Source organism: Sinohyriopsis cumingii, chromosome 15 (genome assembly GCF_028554795.1).
Source record: "Sinohyriopsis cumingii isolate HCF-2022 chromosome 15, ASM2855479v2, whole genome shotgun sequence".
Classification (NCBI taxonomy): domain Eukaryota; kingdom Metazoa; phylum Mollusca; class Bivalvia; order Unionida; family Unionidae; genus Sinohyriopsis; species Sinohyriopsis cumingii.
Window position 1 is genome coordinate 138,780,673 of NC_142975.1, and position 25,444 is coordinate 138,806,116.

At 34.7% G+C, this 25,444-nt stretch overlaps 1 protein-coding gene across 1 annotated transcript in view; it reads left to right on the top strand.

The window, feature by feature from the left end:
• Window positions 1-4,654: 4,654 nt before the first annotated feature.
• The window catches only part of LOC149782895 (short transient receptor potential channel 7-like), a 129,157-nt gene continuing 108,367 nt past the window's right edge, over window positions 4,655-25,444 (top strand). The window contains exon 1 of the mRNA XM_089934443.1: window positions 4,655-6,415. Within this exon, the coding sequence (XP_089790569.1) occupies window positions 6,349-6,415 (67 nt within the window). The 5' untranslated portion in view covers window positions 4,655-6,348. The remainder of the gene's footprint in view (window positions 6,416-25,444) is intronic.

The window sequence follows — 25,444 nt, forward strand, 5'->3', positions numbered from 1 at the left end:
ATAAAGTACATACACTGTCGAGAACTGAAAGCTGAGCTTGATTAAACTTGTAGTTCTAATCAAAGAAAATTAGAAAGAAATAAAGCCTTTGTACATTATATCGTCTCCAGAGCTAAGCAAGGAAGAAGTGGAAAGGAAGTATTGATTATCGCTGCGTGATCATGCCGTATTATATCTTCCTTGACATTGCTGGAATTGAGCTTTTGTCATACAGATCTAACGACAATAATCCCAGTGCAAATTAATTTTCAAAGAAAAAGCAATGCCGTCAAACCCTCTTTCAAAAGTTCTGAAGGAATATTTCCAATGCAAACATTATTATAACTTATTGTCAATACTTGCTTTGTTGATCGTTAAATTATACAAATAAATACCGACAATTTCTGAATTCATTTGTTATACATCTATGAGTACCATAAAACGTAACTCTATTCCCTTACTGATTGTCAACTAAGACTTTATCCGGTTTAATTTTTTTTTACATCAAGTTTCATTCCACTCCAGAATGTAAAATATAAACTAATCCGCCAAACCATTATTTTCCAATAAATTGCAGTTATGTCACTTGATCCATGCTCAGTTAATATCGTACTTCCGATCCTTCTTTCCCTACAATTCAAAAGTATGCAAAACTCTACAAGAAGTTTTTCAAACAAAAAGGCTTGATAGAAAAAATACTGCATTTAACGATATTTCTTATTTACCCACTGTTCTGTAATGTGTCGGTCGTCCAATCGTTAAACGCGAACAACGATCATACACTTTTTATGTCTTAAAGAAACTGTTGCTGAAGAGCTTTTCAAGTTCTTGAGAGTCTCCAAATTTTATAGTTTGAAGTAAATTCAGGAAATTGTTACGTACATCTGATTTAATTCATATTTATTTTAATCTTATTGTTTGTTTGTCAGCTTTAAACATTTATTTTTATTCTTCATGATATTATAGTATATTCTTGTTTACGTGATTCGGAATCTTTTTCAGAAAATAGTTTAATCTTGATTGATTCAGTTGTAAGTACATAAAGCTGACCTAGTTCCCGACCTTAATTCAAAATTAATAAGTCACGTGCACAAGTATTTTATATTTATTGTTATTGTGGGAATAATACGGCTAAGACCGAGGCTGTGTTGAATACGTGACTATGGTGGCGCTCACCAATTAATTTGAACTTTTGAGAGAGTGACATAGGTAAGGTGAAGTTGTTTGCATTTGTAAGATGCACAATGGAGATAATGTTGGCATACCTCTATGTTACTTTTATGTAATGTGGCTGACATTTCTTTGGATACTGTACTTGTGGAAATTGTACATGATCTAAGCACACGGTACAACAAAATGGATGCTCCCCTGTGCTTGACAAATTAACCAGAATTAATCAAAAGTACACTAAATTTATTGAATTATTGAAATAGGGAAAACGAATTTTGCTGAAGTAGACAATAGCATTTACTGAAAGTGCAATGAACCAAGTACAAAATATCTGAAAAGTAAAAAAAGTTATCGGCTCTTTTTTCTACAATTTACCTCTGAAGTCCAGGAAGTGAAAATGACCATGCGGAGCAAGCAGTTTTTTTTTTAAAGGAGCACATTTTAAGCGAGCCCAAGCTGTATACTCTAGAACCCATAGTACACCCATCAATCATATATCAAAATAAAGGGAATTAAAAGTTCTTTTAACAGCACCTAAGATATACAAAGTCTTTATTATATAGCCAGTATAACCAGTGAAGAAATCATGGGAAATTCTTTTTCCTTAAAATTCTAACCTTATGCAAAATACGAAACTGTAGAGCGCCACCTATAGGCTTGTAAATATTTTTAGCGAAGTAAACAACCTTTTCTTATTTTATTTTAAGAGTACAATGATTGTTTTCGTCAGGGCCATGTTTTGAGTGCGTGGAAACATGATCACGTGACCCTCATCCAGGTATCTGTTATGCGCAGTATTCAGGTCAAAAACCATAGTTTTAGAGAAATAATGCCAGTCTGGGCTTATAATACTTGATGTCAATATGTTCTTTTGTTGTCAGTTTAGAGTTATTTTAACGTTTATTCGAATTATTTAGATTCAAAAGAATTGATTCTTTTTTCCTAGAAATATATGTGTGCTCATACAGAATTCTTGAACAAAGACATGTCTTAAATATTTTATTCGGATTTCCAACATCGGAGTGTTATTTCTTCTGTTTCTACGAGGAACTGTAGACTTCAACACTGTACAGGATACAGCACATGTCATCGCCTTCCATCTTGGATTCTTCGTCGGGACTCGAACTTGATTTCGTTAGAACATTTCAGTATTAGGGCATCAAAAATTTGATTCGTGGGTTATTATTGGACTATTTTTGGATTTACTTCTTAAAACCTTAAGTTCTTCTTTGTGTACAGTATTTTTTTCAGGGAAATAAACAAATTGTTAAGCTCCAAATCTTGTTGTTTTCACTCTTTCTTGTGTTACTGTTTTTTTTTTGAGCCTGAATACGAAACATAAGAAAATATATTTTTTTAATATGAGGAACCTTCGTTGTCTTTTCATATATCTTCTGCTTTGGAGTACGTGAGTACATTACTTATACCCACTGCGAATCCATTCTTGCTGTATCAAATACTGGATGTTGCAAATAATTAACAAGAGATCCAAGTAGGCCTGAGATCGCACATCTGGTTAACATGTGCCTAATAGTCAACTGCCAGGAAATCTGAGTTTGTAAGGAACTTTAAGTAGAAGTATATGATATGCAAAAAATCGTTTCACATGATGTTTTTGTTCTTCTACTTGTCCTATTTATTTCATCTTTATCTATTTTCGCACAGTCTTTAAATATCTTTTTTATGTAGGTATTCTGTCACAAGTTTATGTATTAAAGCATTTACTAACAGATCTTCGTGTATTTTACAAAATTGAAACCCTTTGATGTCAAGATGCTTTCTATTAAATTTAGTCAACAAATTCCATCAAGCAAGTTTTGGACAAAATGTCTTCTAACGGTTATCTATATATATTATAGACATTATCGTTTATGATGCATTTTAGCAGATATGTATATATACATGCATGCACGCGTTCATTCTTTCGTTCATTTAGTCGTTCGTTCATTAATTCATTCGCAGTTGCCTCTAAAGGTGATATTTTTATATATGAGATCTCACAATTTTCTAATTTATGGCCAAGGGGTTAAGTTCTTGAAGATAACGGATGGAAGCGAGACTCAATGTCGGTTGAAAGCGTTAAGTTGACCTATATGTCCAATAAATCTTTCTATGATTATAGGGTGGGGATTTCAGTAGTTTGTTATTACCAGCGACTACGTTACTAGAGTAGGAAAACGTAACGCGTCATCGTCCCAAGGAATGCAGTCTGGGATAATTTGAGATTTGAATCATTGATCTCACATAACGTTTCTAAGACGTAAGCGAGAGACTCCTACCCTTCAGTTCTACGCCTCGGGAGTATGATGAAAATTTTAAAATCTTTGGCACAATTTACATCCATAGAACTATTTTTGAACCCCCACAAGGATCTAATAGTATAGAAAAAACGGCAAAACATTACTATACGTATTGAAGGAAGAACTGTATCACAATATCCGTCGATTTGAAAGAAGGCAGTGGATAATAATAATAATAATAATAATAAGAAGAAGAAGAAGAAGAAGAAATGTCAAAAGTAATAATACTTATCACACACACACACGCATATCCATATACATGCACACACGTTATGGGTGGAGTGGAAATGGTTTTTTAAGATATGACCGGGGCATTGAACAGGTCACAGGGCCAGTGATGGTTACATAAGATGACGTCCTTTTCATACCGATAATGTGTATATATATATATATATATATATATATATATATATATATATATATATATATATATATATATATATATATATATATATATATATATATATATATATATATATATATATTCTTTTTGGGTGGGAATCACAGTGGATTCAACCCACCCACTCCCATTTCACATCTAAACATGTTTTGGCTGACCAATACATGTTTGTCCCCACCCCGTAAATAAATCTGCGGGTGCTTCTGTCGCCAACGCCAATGATAGCAGCAGTCTCGGATCTTTCCCTGTAAATGGCGAAACAAAAGGAATTATAAGTTTCTATAAAGTGTGATGATAACTTGAAACCTCTTCAACTGAGCATTTAATTTCTGCCTAATCGATTACAATGCACCTTTCTCACTGCACCTGTCAGAGTTAGCTGCATTTTTGATTACTTGTCATCACCACAGTTAAATGCTGGGAGAGGCAAGCAATCTAATAGATTTAATTTTGTAAATTCAATTGTATTATGGTAACCCATAACATCCATTCAAACCACAAGTATGCGATTAAATTATCACCTGGAAAGATTTCCATTGCCTGACAAAATATCAAGCCGGAGTTTTGAATGACTAGTGAAATTTCCGTTTCTTATCTTTGTCAGAAGATTTGATTAAATAATTTGACTTTTGTGTTTGCGCGACAGATAATCAACAATCGGCTGTTGCCAGAGTGTGATGGTTTCGCTTCCCTAGCCAGTCATTATCGGAATTTTATTTTAATCCATTACTGCATGATTAATGTGAGTTACATATACAAATAGCTTGACCGTGTTAAACAGCAAAGATTAAAACAAACCTAATGCGCTTCTGATTCGGGTCTGTGTGACAGCTGCAAGCAGAAAGGCATATCTGTCAGTGGAAGGTAATTAGTTCAAAACAGACATACAAAAGCGGCGACTAACTCACTTCGGCGTAGACATACCGTCTCTGTTGTTGGGTGAAATAACACCTGTCGAGTAATACGCTAGCACTGATTTCTCGGAAACCGTTCAAAGTCAAGTGCTACCTTTTGGAATATCTCAGACTCAAAGAATGATGCTAATATCTAGGATGTTTGCGAATCTGATAAGTGCCATGCTCTTAGACAATAACTATCAGATAGTCTGGGAACGAACAGATAGAGCTTTGAAAGCTTTGTATTAACGATATTTCAGCCATCAGTGTTTGTGTCTTTCAGGGGCGAATCTGAGTGATTCTTCGAATGTCACGTTTTAGAATTAATATCAGATACGATTTCGAAAATACTGTGTTTTTCTCGTGGAACAAGGTTGAACATTCGAGGCATCTGATGTACAGAAAATTTTCATCGCACACATCTTTCTGTTTTGAACTGGAGGGGGCAGAACGAAGTTAAATGTGATACTGTAGAACATCAAGTCATGACGGACCCAAAGACTTTGCATGTCACACAAGCTTTTATCTTGGCAGTCTGACATAATGATTAAAAGCAGCAAGGTGACTAGAAATAGGTTTTGTTTTATCATACGGCATATACTTGTTTTCTGAGAGATGATTACTATGTACATATGTTATGTACAATATAAATTCTATGGTTCTAAAGGATCTGCAAGCTTGTAAACCAAGATTCCAAGCAATTACAAACTGTTATGCGGAAAGCTCTTGACAGTACGATCAATGCAGTCCATTTGTTTCCACGGGCATTTCGACATCTGCGGTTCCGTAATGTGAAAGAATGTGACTATGACCTGTTCTATAAATTTATTAAAGAAGTCTAAACGTTTCAAACAGAAATAACATGAAAAGAAGTTTATACTCAATCAAAGACGACTAAACACGCTGAAATTACTTACGTTTTCGTGAAGATAAAATACTGATTTAGTTGAAAAGGAAATACATTATATTATGTTAAAGCCGCCGAATTTACAACGTTTCTTAGACGGAATCACACAAGGGATCTTTTTCAAATATTGAATGAATAGCATGGCATTATCTCATTACTGAGATATATCTTGGCCTGAAAGCTAGCAACCCATCAGTAATGCATCACATAAATAGGTTGGTTTTGTATATTTGACAGCCAGGCATAATTAAATACGAAACCATAATTACTGGACAAATCTGAGGGAAAGACTATATTATATACACAGAGATCCCAGACGTAGACGCCTACGTAGACCATGGTAAACTTGCAGGCACGGATAAAGTGTTTCCCTTTCTTGATACGCTATATGCACACTATGTGTCTGCCGCGCTTTCAACAGAATTGAATTGTCTTATAAAGAATAGACGGAACCTATAGAAATATGAATGCATTGAATATATAGTTAATTTAATAATATTGGAATTGAATGCACTCAGCAGTGTGCCATATTCTAAAAATATGCTTTAACATAACGTTTACCACGGTAGGAAAGATTTTTTGATGATTTACGTTCGAACCACATTCTGAGTGCAATACTGACATAGCGTGGGTATTACCACTTTTAAATTTTGGATACCTATACATAATTATCCATTGGGACTATACAGACGGGCGATGACTATGTTCTCTGTTGGAGAAATCTCCCAGTTAAAGTTGAGGACCAGAGCTCTTACTCGAAAGGGTAAGTAAAATATTACTGTTTTAAATATTAAGGGGTCACTTTATACCTATTAGTTACTTTAAAATTTGCATGTAGTCGCAAAGCTAGAAAATTCATACAAAGATTGCAAAATGTAGAGCAGATATGTCCAAAAATCGAGACATACAGATTTCAAGGAACATTTTAGGAGAAGTTCGAGACAGATGTAAAAAGAGTTAGAGAGGTGTCGAAAACGTTTGAGAGAAATGTAATCAGTGACGGATACTCTATCTCTAGCAATAGGGAAGGATATTAAGATTTTTTTTCTATTCAACTTCAAATTGCTTGAAGGATTACGACACTGCTGACATCATTTACACCTAGAAGGGTACTATACTAAATTGATTTTCTCCAATTAATATTTGCTGTATTCTGCTGTACAATTCGGGGCCGGTGTGAGCTCTAATCTTACTGATTTTGTATAATCAACACAACACATATAATAACATTACATGTAGATTAACATTGCAAGCTAAATTTGCTTCATACCCCTACCCCCCAATTTTGTTTACAGAAAAGTCTTTAAAAATGAATTACTCACTTTTAATACAGTAGTTATTTGTAACATATTTGTCTTTTGAAGCAGTTTGAGATCATATTAATGCATGCTAATAACCATTATATATATATATATATATATATATATATATATATATATATATATATATATATATATATATATATATAGTATCAACTGTCATTTTAGTACCTTATACTATTTCAGTGTTATGGACATATACACAATAGTTTGACATATGCGTGATAATTTGGCATATACATGATATTTTGATATTTACATGATAGTGTGACATATAATGGTTGCAAAAGAAAATTTCATTTTTGTTCTGCTAACTTTAGAGGGTCGAGGACTTGAACCTATATTCGGATAGGCGAGTTAGCCATCTCAACATCTCCTTAGTCGTAAGAACTGAATGACAATGCATATTTTGACAGTATAATGGCATTCATACAGCTTGCCATTCTCAATTATATGTTGAGAGAAAAATGGCCTCTTCATGGAGTTATTTCAACTGCCTCAGATAATGGCACCAAACGTAATTCCATTCTGCATACGATCTGAAATAAAATGTATCCACCGTATTCTCAAATCGTATTAAAGGTAAAAGGAATAATTAAAATTCAGTACATTCTAGTAGATTAGAACCTAAATTTGCTTCCTGTCTCTCCCTTTCCACTATATTTATTTTCCGGATGCTTCCGGACAGGTCGTGTATGTCTCATACAGATCCCGTCGGAAACTGGGAATACCCACCACGTTAAAATCAGTTTATTGTGGTCGATTGATCACTATCTTTTGTCCACCTCTTGTCTTTCCCTCTCCGAACTTTTTGAAGATCCTCGCCAACTGATATTCTTCTTATGAAATAGTCCCAATCATCATAAAAAGGACAAAACATTACACGGAATTTAGAGTACCGCAGTTCTGCAGTGATGAAGTATCTTCAATTGCTACGCAATTTGCATTTCTGCAGTTTTTTTTTTGTTTTGTACAATTGTGTATTGTTAGGAATAAAACCTTGTTACTATATACCTTGAGGATTTTTATGCTAGTAAATATTTATATAACCAGAAAAAATATCTGAATCTATCAATGGTCAAGCTGCAGAGGCATTCAAATGCAGGTGGAATGTTTTGTTGTATCTGGTAACTTAGCAACACAAGTTGGCTTTGTAGTGCCGAGGCAACTCGAGTAAAGTGCCTGCCTCAAGAAAACGCCACAGCAGTCGACTTCGGCTGATCCGACAGCAGGTTTATAACTCGCGACCGACTCGACACCACAGCTTCCTGAAGTGGACGTATAATGAATCAATTAGATGACATCAATTTAATTAAACAGATTAAAGAGCTATAAATAGGTCCAACTAGGAATCGTAACTAAGTCGCGAGTATTAGACCTTCCAAAAATAAATGAAAACGAGATTTAACAGTATGAAGCTTGAGTTAGACTGGATCAAGCGAGGACACTGAACAAATGTTCGTGAATGAGATGCTTATTTATAACTTCGTTGAACGATCAATGAATCTGACACCATATTCGTGAGCATAAAGTCTAACAATGGATTTAATAGAATGATACATAGAGTTCAACAAAGGATATAAGAAAATTATATCGATCAAATCACAAAATGTAACTTCAACGAGTAACTAAACAATAATCAACGTATGGAACTTATAAACAAATATGATTTATATATGGATATATCACAATAGAAGATCAATCTATATCATTTATAAACAAATATGATCAATGTATGGTTCACCAGCAGGTTAGATGTATTTATTATTGATTTTCGCTCGGATAGTGATATTGATTAATATTGATTTAAAACCGGAGTATTTATGTATCTCGTGGCATTTAGTCGACGATCACAATGTTTTTCCTGTTCCATACCTCTTGTCGCATGGCCACGCTCCTCTCAGTTTGCTGAAGAAGCCATCGAGAACCTTCATTTCCCCTTCATATCCCCTGTGAGTAAAGGAGCCACCACGCATGTTGCACACCTACAAATCTGCTAATTGATCCACCGAGAGCATCCTCTTCCCCTTCAGACCCATTGGTTCCGGTGCTTTTGTCCCTCACGGCAACATCACCATCGACCGAAGCATCTTGCAAGAAACTACACGGAGTTCATCAACTCTCCGTTTAGATAGCTCTGCAGCTGAAGATTGCTTCCGTAAAGTTGACAGTGTCTTCAGAAACTTCTTTTGCATTGCGACGATACAAGGAAAATTGTGGGCCAAAAATAATCTGGTTGTAGTCAAATCCTGAGAACATTTTTGACACCTTATTGATGAGATGTAAAAGATGTTCGTATATGTAGAATTATCTGCAACGTTACAATAATGCACACTTATTTCTGAAATTTTTCTGCAAATTTATATTGTTTGCAATATAGTTAAAACGTTAACACTTAGTACATTTTTAACGATTTTGAGTCACGATGGAATGCGATTTGGCTCTGTTCACATAGCGCTATGTTCAACAGTACCACTGAAAATCTTAGGGGCATTCAGGTTTTTCAGTCATGTTTAAAGCAGTTAACAAAGCAAGGAATGTTTCCGTTGCTTACGTCATGCGCTGTTTCGATGGATTATGGCTTTTTCAATGCGTTGTTAGAAAAGGAACATAAGGTATCTAATTACTCTTACGACTGTATGTTATTACCATAATCGCTAATTTTATCAGCTAATTAGATGAAGTCTTATATCTTCACGTTTGGAAACTGAGCAGTGTGGATGAAGAGCATGAATGTGTACCGAACGATTTGATTCACTTTCAGATTTTTGAAAGCTGCATTTCCATTGGCTAATTCCAAGGACACCAGAACATGACCCTTAAGTGGTCGTCGTCAGATCTTCCAGTAGGACAGAAAAAATATGATTTTAACCAGATTGATGAAAAACTGTACACAACAATATATACTTCATGATGTTAGACAGGAATGAATAATTTTTCTTGTAAACAATATTATATAAAAATGTGCGTGTGTGATGTGTGTGTGATTTGGACTTGTAACGCAGCTTTAAAAAAAATTAAATCATATCGCTACGATGTCTGCAGTTTGGCAGTTTATAGTGATGTCTAGCACTGGGGCATCATGCTGCAGTCACGTAGCATGATCTCCCACCCAGTCACATTATCCTGACACCAGGCCGAACAGTCCTAACACTAACCTCTTCATGCTTAGCGCCTACCGAGGCAGCTGTTTTTACCATTTTTATAAGTCTTTGGTATGACTCGGTCGTGTTTTGAACCTGCGACCTCCCGAACCGAAGCTAAGAAGCTAAGATACAAACAATAGAACCAGGATGAAGGTCAAAAATGTAATTCAAGAACATTCGAAGTTATCAACAACATAAAAGCTATTACTTATGTTATAATAAAGAACATGGCAGACATCAGGTTGGCAGACATCAGGTACATTAGGTTTTACCATGGGTGAATACAAATGTCCTAGACTACAATTAAGATAAATATGTTACCTTAACTGATAATGATCCTCATATTAAAATATACTCACAGAGAAACATTAGCAAGGTATTATTTTGTTTACAAAATAAATGTCCCTTGCCAGGTACACAACGAATTTGATTTTTTTAAAAGTCAGTTACAAAATGTAAAGACACGAAACATACAATATTGGAGAAAGAAAGCTAACAAATAATATAAATAAAATATGCATAACATTATCATTTCTTAACCTTTTAAAATTTTTGACCATTAACATTTGTATTGGAAACGCATCTATTTCGCACACGCCAGTTTCATGAATAGTTTTCATTGTGTCGATTGAAACATCTTTGGAGTTATCCGTATTAATACACTGCACTGTGTATACATCAAATGCTCAGTCCGGGCCCCAAGCTCAAAAGAAGGCTTTACGCTCTAAATGTTCACCACATATCTAGTGTATACCTGGGTTTCTTTTCAGATAACGTCATCAGCAGACACTCTTAGCAACAAATCCATGATGATCATAATTGTATATGTTTGAAGGACCAGCTGGTATTTACTCCTAGAACGTTTGAGAGAATGTTTCTTTTCTCAGCAGATTTGATGATATAGGCACCGATTGTCCGAGTTTCGTCTGAACCTTCCCACCTTATATGGGGTCGTCCATTAATTATGTCAACAAAATAAAGGGGAGGAGGTTTGAAGAAGTTTGACAATTGTTGACATGGGGGAGGGGGAAGTTCAAGATAAATTGACGTCAACAATGTTATTTTTTACAATAAATTTAATAAATCAAAAATAGGAAATTAGTCGGTGCGTTGGTATGGGACACGCTCGCCCGTCAACAGCTCACCAGTTTAATCATAAACGGGTTGAGCTCATGCCAAGGAAGTCATAGTCTTGCATCATCATATTTTGTTTTTATTCAATGTAGATTGTAGACTGTAGACATATTTTTAAGGGGATCTGTTACTAAATTCAAAGACAGCACTGAGCCATAGACATCTAAATAGTATAGCTATCCATGGACTTCTATTAAATAGCATATATATATACATACATACGTACATACATACATACATATATATATATATATATATATATATATATATATATATATATATATATATATATATATATATATGTATATGTATGTATGTATGTATGTATATATATATATATATATATATATATATATATATATATATATATATATATATATATATATATATATATATATATATATATATATATATATATATATATATATATATATATATATATATATATATACATACATACATACATATGATGTATATATATGATGTTGACTTGTCGGGTGTATCGGTTCCACAAGAAATTAATGAATCAGCCACTATGCCCATTATAACAACTGAGGAACATTTGGCTTCCCCATGAGAAGATGATAGAAGCTAGAATATAAACTCTCGATTTTTTCATGAATTCAAAGTGTTATAGTCAATTTGAAATATGTTAAACAAGTAAAAACAAATGTATTAAAATTTATTTGTAGACCTTTTAATTTCCATAATTCTATTTTTAGCATAAAAGCAAGCCGTATAAAATATTGTTAGTTTGGGGGGGGGTGTAAAATTTTATTAGGAGGGTCACTGAAAGTTTGACAGTTGTTGACAAGGGGGGGAGGGGGTGTAAAACATTGCCTAAATTGTTGACATAATTAATGGACGTCCCCTATAACATCTTTTGGCATTTATGTTGGAGTGTGGGTCACAGCCAGTTGCCTATTAAAAAGTTAAAAATCGCCGCCTCAGTGTAGTGGCGGTACAGGTTAGTCGCTTACAAGCTGGCCTCGCAAACTTAAACGACCTTCCATACCTGCATGACATTGATAGGAAGATGATTTATTTTCTCAGAAACTGCGACTAACATATTCGTTATGTCATGAATTTGCTGAAATACGAGACTAAATTATTGTCTTATAGAGATATGAATACGGAAGCAAACATTTACAATTTTGCACGGTCGTATGTGGGTGTATCAAACAGCCAGTGTATGTTGTATTCTCGCCTGTTTAAGTTTTATCTGTTCTTTGTCGTGCTGACATGCGAGACGAAACTAGAGGATTAATGAAATTTTACCGTGTTCGCCATTTGCATTGCTAGTCACGTAACTAAAGAAATCCCATATCCTGCATGTCTATGACATCAGTGGTCCAATATTCTATCAACAATACACCAATTACCAATAGTGTTGTACAAATATATTTATTCTGAGAACAGGACAAGAAAACTATCGCAGCAACATGGAGAGAGAGAGAGAGAGATTCATGAAACATAGAGCAGGTGTCACGTATCGCGTTGACACGTGCTCTCTGCTAGAAGACGACACATGTTTGCTGCCTCTGACACCCACAGAAAAGAGCGTGCAAAATCATAAACGTTTGCCGTCGTGTGCACATGTCTAGAAGATATTATGCAACTGCAAATACACAAAAGTTCCGGCTTTGCTTTTAAACTGAGTCTCATCATGAGAGTGAATATAACACCCATTTTATTATTGTTAATTTATAATATCGTTCTCGTGTTTCCTCCTCTTCCTTTTTGCTAAATCAGTACACTTTGTATACGAATATTCTCAGGACTGGGAAACAAGCGCATCGCTGTCCTAGAGAGTAAATGAACTACACCAATAATACGCTGAAATAAAAAATTACGTTAACACGTTGTCCGATAAAGCTGTGGCTTATTGGTAAGTAGTTGATAGCATGGAAGAACAGCAAGTGACTTGGAGGCTATATGTACATGTTACACGTCTAGCATTAAATAATCATAAGCACAAACAGAAGAAGTTTAAGTTTACCTATTACAAGACCGCAAGAGAAAACAAAAATCATGATGCCAGACTGAGAAAGAATTCAATGTAAAACAGCTAGCTTTCGTTACGATGTACTCTTTTTGAGAAGTTGGACTTACTTATGTATAGCTAATATACCCGTTATCAAGAAAATAATCCTGTACACAAGTGATGACTCTAATATCGGTATCGGTTTCATATCTTCGAGCCTTCTGATAAGACCTTGACCTCGCTTTTGCGGAATATATTCAGAATAACCAGGATTATAGGTTTTGTACAATTTGTAGTTTTAGATGATACGTATGAAAATTGTAATTCAGAGATTACAGATGCTGAGGTTTAGAGCTCATATTTATTTAAAGATTGCAAATCAGCAATCTGAGGACGAGTTACTGAATATAATTTTATGACACGGAAAATTTTTATGAATCCATTATCTTATCAGTCTTTTTAATGTTATATTCTTTAATAGCCCGTTTCACAAGAAGACTGCTAAAAACTATAATAACATTTAATGAAAACATGTGTGATATAAATAATCAGATGCCTACAGTAAATGTTAACAACTATCACTTACTAACTTTATTAGATGCCTGCAGTAAAACCTTCACCGCAGTTTTCAACCAAATATTGCAACGATAATCCGAAAATTGTACAAATATATATCATATCACATTTGAATTTACAGCGAGTCGTCTAACTATAGTCAATATTTTTGTATGAAAAGTCACTGGTTCACAAATTTTTATGGACGAAAAGGAAAGTTTGTGAAAAATATATGCAGTGTCTTTCTACAACAAACAATGGCCTTACATTACACGATCTGTACTTAATGTGGCTGTACATTACATCACTTATATTTCATGTGGCTGTACACAACACACAATGGCTTTACATTAAATCATCCATGCTTAATGTGGCTGTATACAACACACAACGGCTGTCCAATAAAAAATCTATATTTAATAATAATAAATAATAATAATAATAATGATAATAATGAGGACTATATATAGCGCCTAATCTTTAGAAGCTCTAAGCGCTTTACAACATTAGACAACACCTATAAGATAAAAATACATATAATAATATTATTACAAAAACAAACACCATGAAATTAGAAAAACAGAAAAAACATGCTGAGAATATTCAAGGTAGGAAACATTATGAGGTCTTTAAGTTTGTTCTTGCAGTCGAAATAAGTGAGTTTTGAGAGCACTCTTGAATGTGATCACTGTGTCTTTGTGTCTAAGTTCAGTGGGCAATTCATTCCACGTTGCTGGGCCCTGGTATGCAAAAAGAATGCTGTCCATATCATTTTGTTTCCATAGTGGGAATAATGAGTATACGATTGTCAGAAGAGGAACGTAAGTATCTTGCTGGTGTGTACACACGGGTGAGGTCGGATAGGTATGTTGGACTAGAGTCCGTCAGTAAAACAGAGAACAAATTTTGTGTTTGATTCTGGATCGAATGGATAGCCAGTATAGGGTACACAGCAGCGGGGAGGTGTGCTCTGATCGTGGTACTCTAAATATGATCCGAGCAGCTGTGTTTTGAACTTTTTGAAGTTTTTTGGAGTAGATATTGAGATGAACCAGACAGAATTGAGTTACAATAGTCCAGTCTTAAAAGTACTAATGTACACACAAGTGTTTTAGTGGCATCAGCTGAAAGATATTTGCGAATGGAGCTGATGAGGATGTATACAACACGAATGGTTGTATATTAAATAATCCATACTTCATGTGGCTGTATATAACACACAACGGCCGTACATTAAATCATCCATGCTTAATGTGGCTGTATACAACACACAATAACCGTACATTAGCTGACCTGTATTCACGTAGCTGTACACATCACACAGTTATTTATATTTATTTTGCGTGCTTGACCATTTTCCAGCATGAGGGTAGAGTATTTTTGGCCTATCTTACATTTATAATTTATTATTAGAAAATGTGTTTACCGATATTATAATGATATAATCCAGAATGTCTCTGAATGAATTCACAATAGTCCCAAAGTAGAATTCTTGTTCAAAGTGTCAATGACATCTTTGTAATTCCAATGAATAATTTTTAAATAAACCATTCCTCTCAAGTTATAGTGAACACAATTAAACACTCTGGTTATAAATTCACAAAGACAGATATTAAAAACAGGAAAGAATAATTTGTTAACAACAATATTATGTAAAAACATAAGTCACAAAAAATCACAAGCTTGCTTCCAGAACATTCTAAGTTTGTAAATAAAACCACACCTTGAACTTATATATTATTTAAAACACAAGATAATTTAATATGAATAACATTTTGACCACTGAAAAGTTGATCTGATAATAAATAGCATGATACATTCTCTATGCCACCGCAATTGTATAATGGCACGTTACAAAATTCATGCAATTAATAGAGAAAAATAATTTCCAGTGAACCACATTCATGTTGGAGAGAAATATGAGAGATCTAACCAAATCCGCAGTATGGGGGCGCGAGTCATGAAGTAATTTGTGAAAACAACTAATATTTCGACTGTCTTAAATGAGCCGGGAGTTGATTTCAAATATGCAGAGTCAAAAGTCGACATGATTCTTAGTATATTTCTGTTCTTCCTTTTGTGTCGTTTTATACACTTTACACTTCTTCTATTTGAAAGCGATCATTTTATTCGACCACTAACCTCCAATCACTTTGTGAAATGACTTTGAGATAAATATTATATTCAAAGCAATGTCTTTGCGAATATTGTTTATAGCACATTAAGGATGTAAAGATTATAGTATACTACCGCTCAAGAAGGCGATGCATGTTGTTTTCTTAAAATTAGCACAGTTGGAAATCCATCATTAGCATTTACTGGCGGTACACGGGTCTAGAGATTATATGGCGGTCTCATGCGTCTAGAAATGTTTGGTGGCCTCACGGGTCTCAAGATTATCTGGTGGTCTCACTGGTCTATATATTATCTGGTGGTCTTACGGGTCTCTATATTATCTGGTAGTCTCACTGGTCTATATATTACCTGGTGGTCTTACGGGTCTCTATATTATCTGGTTGTCTTACTGGTCTAGAGATGTGTCTGGGTCTCACGGTCTGTAGATTATCTGGTGGTCTCGCGATCTGTAGATTATCTGGCTGTCTTACGGGTCTAGATATGTGTCTGGTGGTCTCACGGTCTGTAGATTATCTGGTGGTCTCACGGATCTATAGATTTCCTGGCTATCAGAATGCTAGCATCAAGTTCCTTCTGAAATACCTAAGCATGCATGGTACAGTTCACCTACATGACAGAAAAGTTAGAAACTTTTGATCTGGTAATATCATTTTCGTCATGGATGCCTGCGACCCACTCACACAAAATTGAATTCTATCTGAACGTAACTGTAGACCCTGCTTGCGATTCTCGCCTTTAGATTCGTTTTTGTCGTAGAGGATAATGTACAGTGACTTCATAAAAAGCTTTAATTATCATTCTTAAGACAAATTAATAATTTTGTTTCTTTTTCGACAGGAACATGAATGTCAGAGCCTGGGAAACAAGAATTTAACAATCCTCATAAAATTTCAATTTCTTCTGTAATGTTATCTCTGATAAACCTACACTCACATGCAAGTCTCACCGTATTTCGCAATTTTCATAATCTTAGTTGTCCTTATGGTTCTATTCACCTTCCAGATTTCATTTGTCAAAATAATTCAGCATATTATTTGACGATTAGTAGCATCATCTCCCAGAATAAGCGTATCACCTGCATAAAGTAGGAACCAGTATTTTCATATATATAGAAACTATAAAATCTTCTAAATTTAACACAATACCATCACATCAGTTTAGTAATAATTTTCTACATTTTTAAAAACTTGAAGCAAAAGGAAGTGGCGACAGATTTTCACCACATGGTACACCTTTTTGGAGAATTAAAAAAACAAAAACTTCCTCTTATTTAAGTCAGATTAGAAAAATTTCCTCACTTACTCACAAGAGTTAATTTTTTCCCTAAACCTATTCTCCTGATGTTATCGACACCTGTTTGTGTTTGTGTTGTTTGGATTTTTAACATAGCTTTAACAATTTTAAGTCATATCGCTATGATGTCCGCAGTGTCGCAGTTTATAGTGATGTCTGGCATCATGCCGCAGACATGGAGCATCCTGTGCAACCAAGTCACATTATCCTAACACCAGGACGACCAGTCTTTAACACTAATCTCTTAATGTTGATCGCATAGCGAAGCAGCTGCTGGCAACACTTTTATAAGTCTTTGGTATGACTCGGCCGGGGTTTGAGCGCGAGACCTCTCTCATCCGAGTCGGACACTGTAACAACTAGGCCACCGGAGCGGTTGACAACTTTCTGAAAATCTAAAAGATACAAAATAAAACATACGTATTATCTAATTTTGAATATGTCTTCCGGATGCCAGTTTGAGGTTTTGATGATATATTAAATTGATCAATAACTTATGCCAGCAATAAATTGAAATGAACACTAAACATTTCATAATCCAGGCAACAACGTTATTTGGCTGTAACTGTCTGAGTTTTATGAGTTTCCAGTTTAAGCATCTGGGATGATAGCAGTATTGAAGACTCAGTGAAAAAGAGGAGCATACATGGTCATAAAAAGTGACGTCATTTCCATTTTCTATCATTATCTATTCAGGGGGTTTGCTAATATCTCATCAAACGTGATATTTGATTACAAAATATCGTCTGTTTTGAGATTTGTTTCCATGGAGACAGAGGTAAAGTTCTCCTCATCATTGATATTAGTGAAAACAGCCTTGATGCGTTTAAAAAAAAAAACGAACATTGTTTTGATGCTATTGGAATGGAAGTACTACTTATCATTCCATCAGCTATACACACACACACACACACACACACACATATATATATATATATATATATATATATATATATATATATATATATATATATATATATATATATATATATATATATATATATATATATATGTATGTATGTATGTATGTATGTATGTATGTATGTATATATATATATATATATATATATATATATATATATATATATATATATATATATATATATATATATATATATATATATATATATATATATATATATATATATATCCGTATAATACAAAGAAAAAATGATATATAAAAAACAACTTACGGTATTGCGAATTAAATCCCAAAATAATCCAAGTATTACAGACACAAGTCCTAGTAATTTAAAGTGCTGAGTAAAATTTGGTAAAAGACCAGAAATAGTCACAAAGCTGAAATCGGTGACATGTCTGTGGTAGAAAGTAAAGTTCTGATTTGTCAATAGTCTTTTGTTGAATCACAGAAATACAATTCCAGGTTTGAATATACTATACATTCCACTGAAGGTCTCTCTCCAAGAGTTTTTTTTTAGAGCACTTTTGGATTTCTAGAGAAAATAATCACTTCAATTCAAATTTGAACAAAAAACATTCCAGCTCAAAACTACTAGACAAAATATATATTATAACTTGAAAGTGATAGATGTCAAAGCACGAATGGCCAGGCCCTCAAAATCACAAAATTATATAGTTCTCTACTTGACCTGAGGTCACAATTAGCATTTTCTATGTAAAAAAAACTTTAACGAATGGAAAAAAAACCCTTCTAGAATTATCCTGATGTTTACAAAACCAAAACCACAACCTCGTAAAATTCACTTTAGAAAATCCAAAAACCCTGACCCAAATAAACATATTTACGTCTTCTATTAATAAAGATCCTGATATTACGCCCACACATATATAGAATAATTCAGATATGTATTAGTTGTTTAAAGAAAAGGTCAATCAGGTCAAGCAGAAATGAACTCAATTTTAGACAAGGTAAAGTTCAGCATACAATGTTACATTACAATAGCATTTAATGAAATATTATTTTAAAACGAACAAACAGACAATTAAATTAAATATACACAACACTGTGCACTGCGTGGCAAGGTAGAAACGGCTTGGAAAGCTTTCCAGTTAGTGGTAACACATTTTCTCGGAAACAACAAGGCAGACAATTACAGGGAGTTGGTGGAAAATCTCCTCAATGCATACAAAAGGCTTGAATGCATCATGTCACTAAAGATACATATTTTGCACACTCATCTAGATTTTGTTCACTGAACTACGGAGCAGTGAGCGACGAGCACGGCGAGCGATTTCACCAGCACATTGCAACAATGGTGATGCGCTATTATGGCAAATGGAACCCATCAATGCTTGCAGACTATTGCTGGACAGTCACAAGAGATGCTCCATTTAATAAATACAAGAAATAGGCAAAGAGGCCACGAGTAGACACTAAAAAAGGACTAAACTATATATATATATATATATATATATATATATATATATATATATATATATATATATATATATATATATATATATATATATATATATATATATATATATATATATATATATATCTGTGTGTGTGTGTGTGTGTGTGTGCGTGTAACAACGTCCATTATATTATTGAAATAGCAAATATATAGTGGAACCTTGTTTATAAGAACACTTTCGTTCCCAGTGAATATGTCTAGATTAATGAGTTTTCCAGATAACTGAAACATGAACATTTTCATCATACCGTATACCTGTACCGTATGTGTAGAGCTGTACATGTAGCACATAGTCAATAATAGTTTAAATGAATTAATGAACTGACCCATATTAATTTCGCTATTATAACATGCACTGGTACATACACGTAAATATACGTTTAAACAATTAACACGTCGAAATACATCACACAGTATACATGTACATATTACGTCAATTTCCTGAAGGTATATGTGGCCTGAATTCTTTGACGGATTGATCTTCAGTGATTCCTGACAGTGTCCATAAATCATCAAGGGCGTCACTACTGGATTTAATGTTGTCTCTGGCGAATATTCCTGACGTCTCCTCAAAGTTCGAAATGAGTGTTGTTATGCTGTCCTTGGCTTGGTTGATGATAATGTCTTTTCCCTCAGGGTCGGTATTGGCATCATCATCATCTTCATTTTTTCAGGGGTGGGGGTGGGGGGGGTGGAGGGAATTCATCGCCTGATCTTTGAAGACCATTCGGGTCGACTCCCTCCCCAATTGTTACAATTACCCGAAGGCTTACATGGTATTACAATATCCAAAGGGGGCCCCGAGTGGCCGAGTGGTCTAAAGCGCTCTCCATTACGGATCATTGCCATCTCACCTCTGTCTGCGTGGGTTCGAGTCTCAGATTCGGCTAATGTGGGTATGTGAAAAAGCTTGCCAGTAGCTTCTCGTGGGTCGGTGGTTCTTTCGGGGTTTTCTCGGGTTCTTGCTCCACCATTAATACTGAAAGCCTATCGTGTGCTGCAAAATGGCTTTAAACCTCACAACAACAACAACAATACCCAAAGACTTATCTGTGTTGAAATGCTATACTTCAGTTTAGTGTTTATGTTTTTTTTAAATTGATTTTCATGAGCATTTTGTATATTCTTTATAGATTGGACTGTTTGTGTGTATATAGATATATATATAGATATATTATTTTCGTTGTTGTTGTTAATTGTTGTTTTGTTTGGGTTTTTTAAAAACAAAATATTTTTAAATATTTTTTTTAAAAAAACAATTCAAATTACAAATTCAGATTACTATTCGGATTACAATTTGCATTTAGTATCTCTGTTGCCTATTCAATTGTGTCTAGTTCTTCATCAAACGTCAATTTATATTCTTCTCTCATTTTTCTTTTTCTTTCGCTTTCCACAGATGTTGATTGTGATATATCGTTTTGTGCATCATACTGTGGACATCTCCTTGCTTTCTTTCTTTTTCTTTTATTTGTTGGTTCTGTCTGCTTCTTTTCTTGTTTTTCTGCCCCTGTTCTTAAATACTGTTCAGTTTATCCTTTCCTGGGTTTGTTCTATTCTTGTTGTTTCTGCTCTTTTTCTTTTGTTCTTGTTTTTGTTGTTGTTTCTATAGTTGTTTCTCTTTAGGCTCTCGGGTTATTTGTTAGTTGCTTGATTTGTCTTGTTAATTTTGATAGATTATTGATTGGTTGCTTTGTCGATCTTGACTATCTTGTCCATCGTTTCCTTAAATTGCTTTGTTGCGGCGATTGTTTCCCCTTTTCTTTGTTACGTGGTTTGGGTATTAGTGCCACTTTCTGCTGGAAATTCTTTTTGCTGTGTGATAGTTGTGGACTCTCCTTCTGTGTTTTGGGTTACTATACATTTTTGGAGAGAGTGTCCCACTTTTCCACATGTTTTGCATTCTCTATGATATATGCAGCCTTTATACCATGCTCTGACTGGGAATGCGTGAAGAACAGATACCTTCTTTATTGTCCTAATTTGATCTTTGTCAATTTCTAAATTTCTCACTCCATTTTTGATAGAGTAGCCTGGGTATGTGTCCATTCTTGCCTTATTCACTTTGATTTTAAGCTTTCTCTCAATTTTTTCCACTGTAGCTTCGAGTGGTATCTCGAGCGGAATATCAGATATACAGAGTTCTGTTGAACATTTCTTTATCTTTCTTAGGAAGGGTGCTGGTTTCACTATATTTAGGGTGATCATGAACAGCGTTTGGGGGTGGCAAGTGGGGCGACCGCCCCAGACCCCGCTCTTGAGGGAGCCTCGCGCTTCAGGCCTAAGGTTGTCCTTATGAGTTTGTCAAGCTATATTCTCCGGTAAATTGGAAAGGCTGATACAGGCCGCACGTAATGCACGCAGAGTACACTTGCAATTAAGCAAATTATCGTTCTTAATTCATGTCTTCATGTTATTTGAAAAATGACAATAATAATCAGTTTATTAGGCCAAAGGCTTTGTCGTCTTGTTATTATTTCGATTAAAAAAACCGTTGTCCACAAACATGATTTTTTAAAATGAAAAATGAAAAAAAACTAAATTCGTGCGCCAAATCGCGAAAGTTGATCTAGTCTAGACATAATCAGTGTTTGCAGCAGCATACCAATCGAGATACCGATACTCTGACCCCGCGCGGTAATGGTCGGCCCTAGGCCCCGCGTACTCCTAACGCCGCCTCTGAGGGTGATATCTTCACAGTGTAGTTTCCCGTATGGCAGTATATATGTGTGTCTTAATATGTAGGCCTCTTCTCCTCTCATATTTAAAGAGTCCGTGAGGCCAATAAGTGATTTATCCACAATCCTAATAAAAGTCAGTATCTTCGATGTTCTTGGTCTTTTATCTGGTTCTATCTCTCTCATGTTTATCTCTTGTGTGCCAGCCTTGTATGTACATTCAAGAAAGGCTCCGTCTTCTGTTTATATCCTTCTGGTATCGAAACATTTCTCCAAAAATGTCACTTCTCTATGCCTCGACATTTTGTTGTTGCACGTACAAACTGTGAATTCAGTTCAGTCGATTTGTAATCTTCAGCTCTGTATTTGTTTCAACATTATTCTTTCTGTATAATACTTTTGAGTGTATAGTCCTATTTTAAAGTAAAGTTCCATTCCATATTTTACATTCTGGTTTCCAGTGATATTCGATCTCCTTCATCTTCATTAGCATTGCCTGGAACCTCGTCTCTAGATACCAGGGTCAAAATGTCATCGTTGAGTTGTTTCCCTGTTACAGCTGCTATAGCTTCTTGAACCGATAATTGACATCTCTTTTTATTCTCAAACTATACTGTCAATCAGGGGGCCCCGAGTGGCCGAGTGGTCTAAAGCGCTGTCCGTTACGGATCACTGCCATCTCACCTCTGACTGCGTGGGTTCGAGTCTCGGATTCGGCCAATGTGGGTATGTGAGAAAGCTTGCCAGTAGCTTCTCGTGGGTCGGTGGTTCTTTCCGGGGTTTCCCTGGGTTCTTCCTCCACCATTGATACTGGCCGCCATGTATAGCCTATCGTGTGCTGAAAAATGGCGTAAAACCCTACAACAACAACACCTACTGTCAATCAATTGTATTTGTACTGCTATCGACAAACTGTTTGTTACATGCAATTAGTAAGCAACAAAAAGATTTAACGACAGATTTACTTTATTAACCATATGTTATCTCAAACGCGTGGATAATTTCATCCCAGTGTGCTTATTTGATTATTAACACACCACCACCCGTCGGCAAGTAGCAAAACCATACATTCTTTATACAATCGCTGGGTACAATACAGTCACGCTACTGGAAGGTTTTTATTTTTCACGCTCAAATGATCAATTTATAATTTTGACGTGTCCCGTCAATTTGACCATGTTTTGCGTAGGTGAATCTGTGTTATCCGACTGACTATACTTCATATACAATTCTTCGAATTTTCTTATTTTTGGATAGATTATTTACGGATTATCGTTTTATAGTAATTTTACACTTTGGTTCCTGTCAGGAGGTGGTGGAGTGTGAGCGAACCACCACTCCTTCTGATGCTTTGGTTATCGTTGTTTAGGAGATGATCGACCGCAGTGTTATTGCCCGGATCGGGAAAACAATCAAAAAATATATGAAATTAATAGATGGAATGGCAGTGATCTGGATATATATATATATATATATATATATATATATATATATATATATATATATATATATATATATATATATATATATATATATATATAATAGAACAACACGAACCCTATATGTAAAATATAACAATTTAATCAATTACATGAACAAAATGAAATTGAACAATTGAACATGACATTTCAATGATTCACTTTCTCTAGGAGTGATAAACTTTACGCGAGAGTCGTCGAGATTTCCAAGAAAGGTTGCGATAGAGATTGGGTATATATTCAGCCTCCAGTATATTGGCAAAACTACACGCTGAAACAGATTTATTCTAAAGTGAGAAAGGGAGATTTTTCGTTAAAAATAAGTAAAAAAAGTCAGAGCAATTCGGCTGAGCAATGTGGTTGTTCTGTACATGTATTATTTTAAACTAAAGTGTAGTATTTGACTGTACATTGTTTCTCAATCTGTCTCGCAACCTTTCTTTTATATCGCCATGACAAGCCATCTCATTTTAGAGTTTTGTTTCTTCTGTATAAAAAAAAAAACAAATACCCACAGCATGTTTCTCTATGCTCTCCTTGTTTTCCAGTCACTATTTCAAAACATTTAAATGTTCATGATGGTCTAATCGAGTTGAATTAACTACGGACTAAATTCGTTGTTTTTGAAACAATAAAATGTGTTTAAACAAATTACTATTCAAATACGAATCGTACGGTGTACAACGTTGACATCCGTAGGGATTAATTATGCACACAAATTGAAAATCAAATACGAATCCTAGCGTGTACAACGTGTGCTTCCGTATGGATTAATGATGTACTTTGGAACTCAGTCTTGTTCTCCTTTCAGCGCTTAAGTTTACGTCTGATCAACGACGTTTAGTTGATATATAAAACAAATGGCATATGACTAAATGGGTATGCTAGTAAATAAATGATTTCAGGTTTCGATGGAATTACAAAAATTGCTCCTAGAAAGGTGCATTTAGGCATTCATTAATTATCTTCATAAACCGATGTTGGAAATTACACACGAAATAAAAACAAAATACTCGCTATCAAGACAAACTTATAACGAAGAGTTTTATGATCTCCAATTGAGTTCTTAGAGGGTTAGAGGAAAGTGGTTAGTTAATGAAATGGCCAAGTAATAGACCTGCATGGCATGCTAAGCAATACAGTGGAAAATTAGGTTGCCTTGTCCAATTCTGCATAAAGCATATATGTTTTATTGTTAATCCATAACGCATGTTATCTTATTTTTGGCATTATGATTGTAGCATAATTAGTAACAGTATGGTAAATATCCCGTGAGAAAACAAAAAGTTTATTTATCATAGAAATGCATGTTCTGGAAGAAATGTACGCATCGTCATAAAAGTCTGCAACTGGCAAACAAAACATGTTTTACAACCAGCGTATTTAATAAAGACCGAGCACTGAGCTTCGTGAAATCTTTGGAAACAGAAATACTCTTACTGTATAGATGAGACGAGAATTCATACTTGGAATATGCCTGAAGTCTTCAAATGCAGCGTAACTGCTCTCATGTGTCTCAAACATACACACATACCGAAACAATTGCAATTATATTTGGCTGGAATACAGTCGAAATTCGTTGTATGTTTCTTTTTGTTGTTGTTGTTATTGTTTTATAACGAAGGAGTGGCAGTCTCGTAGCAATTGATAATCTTAAAACAGCTGGTTCT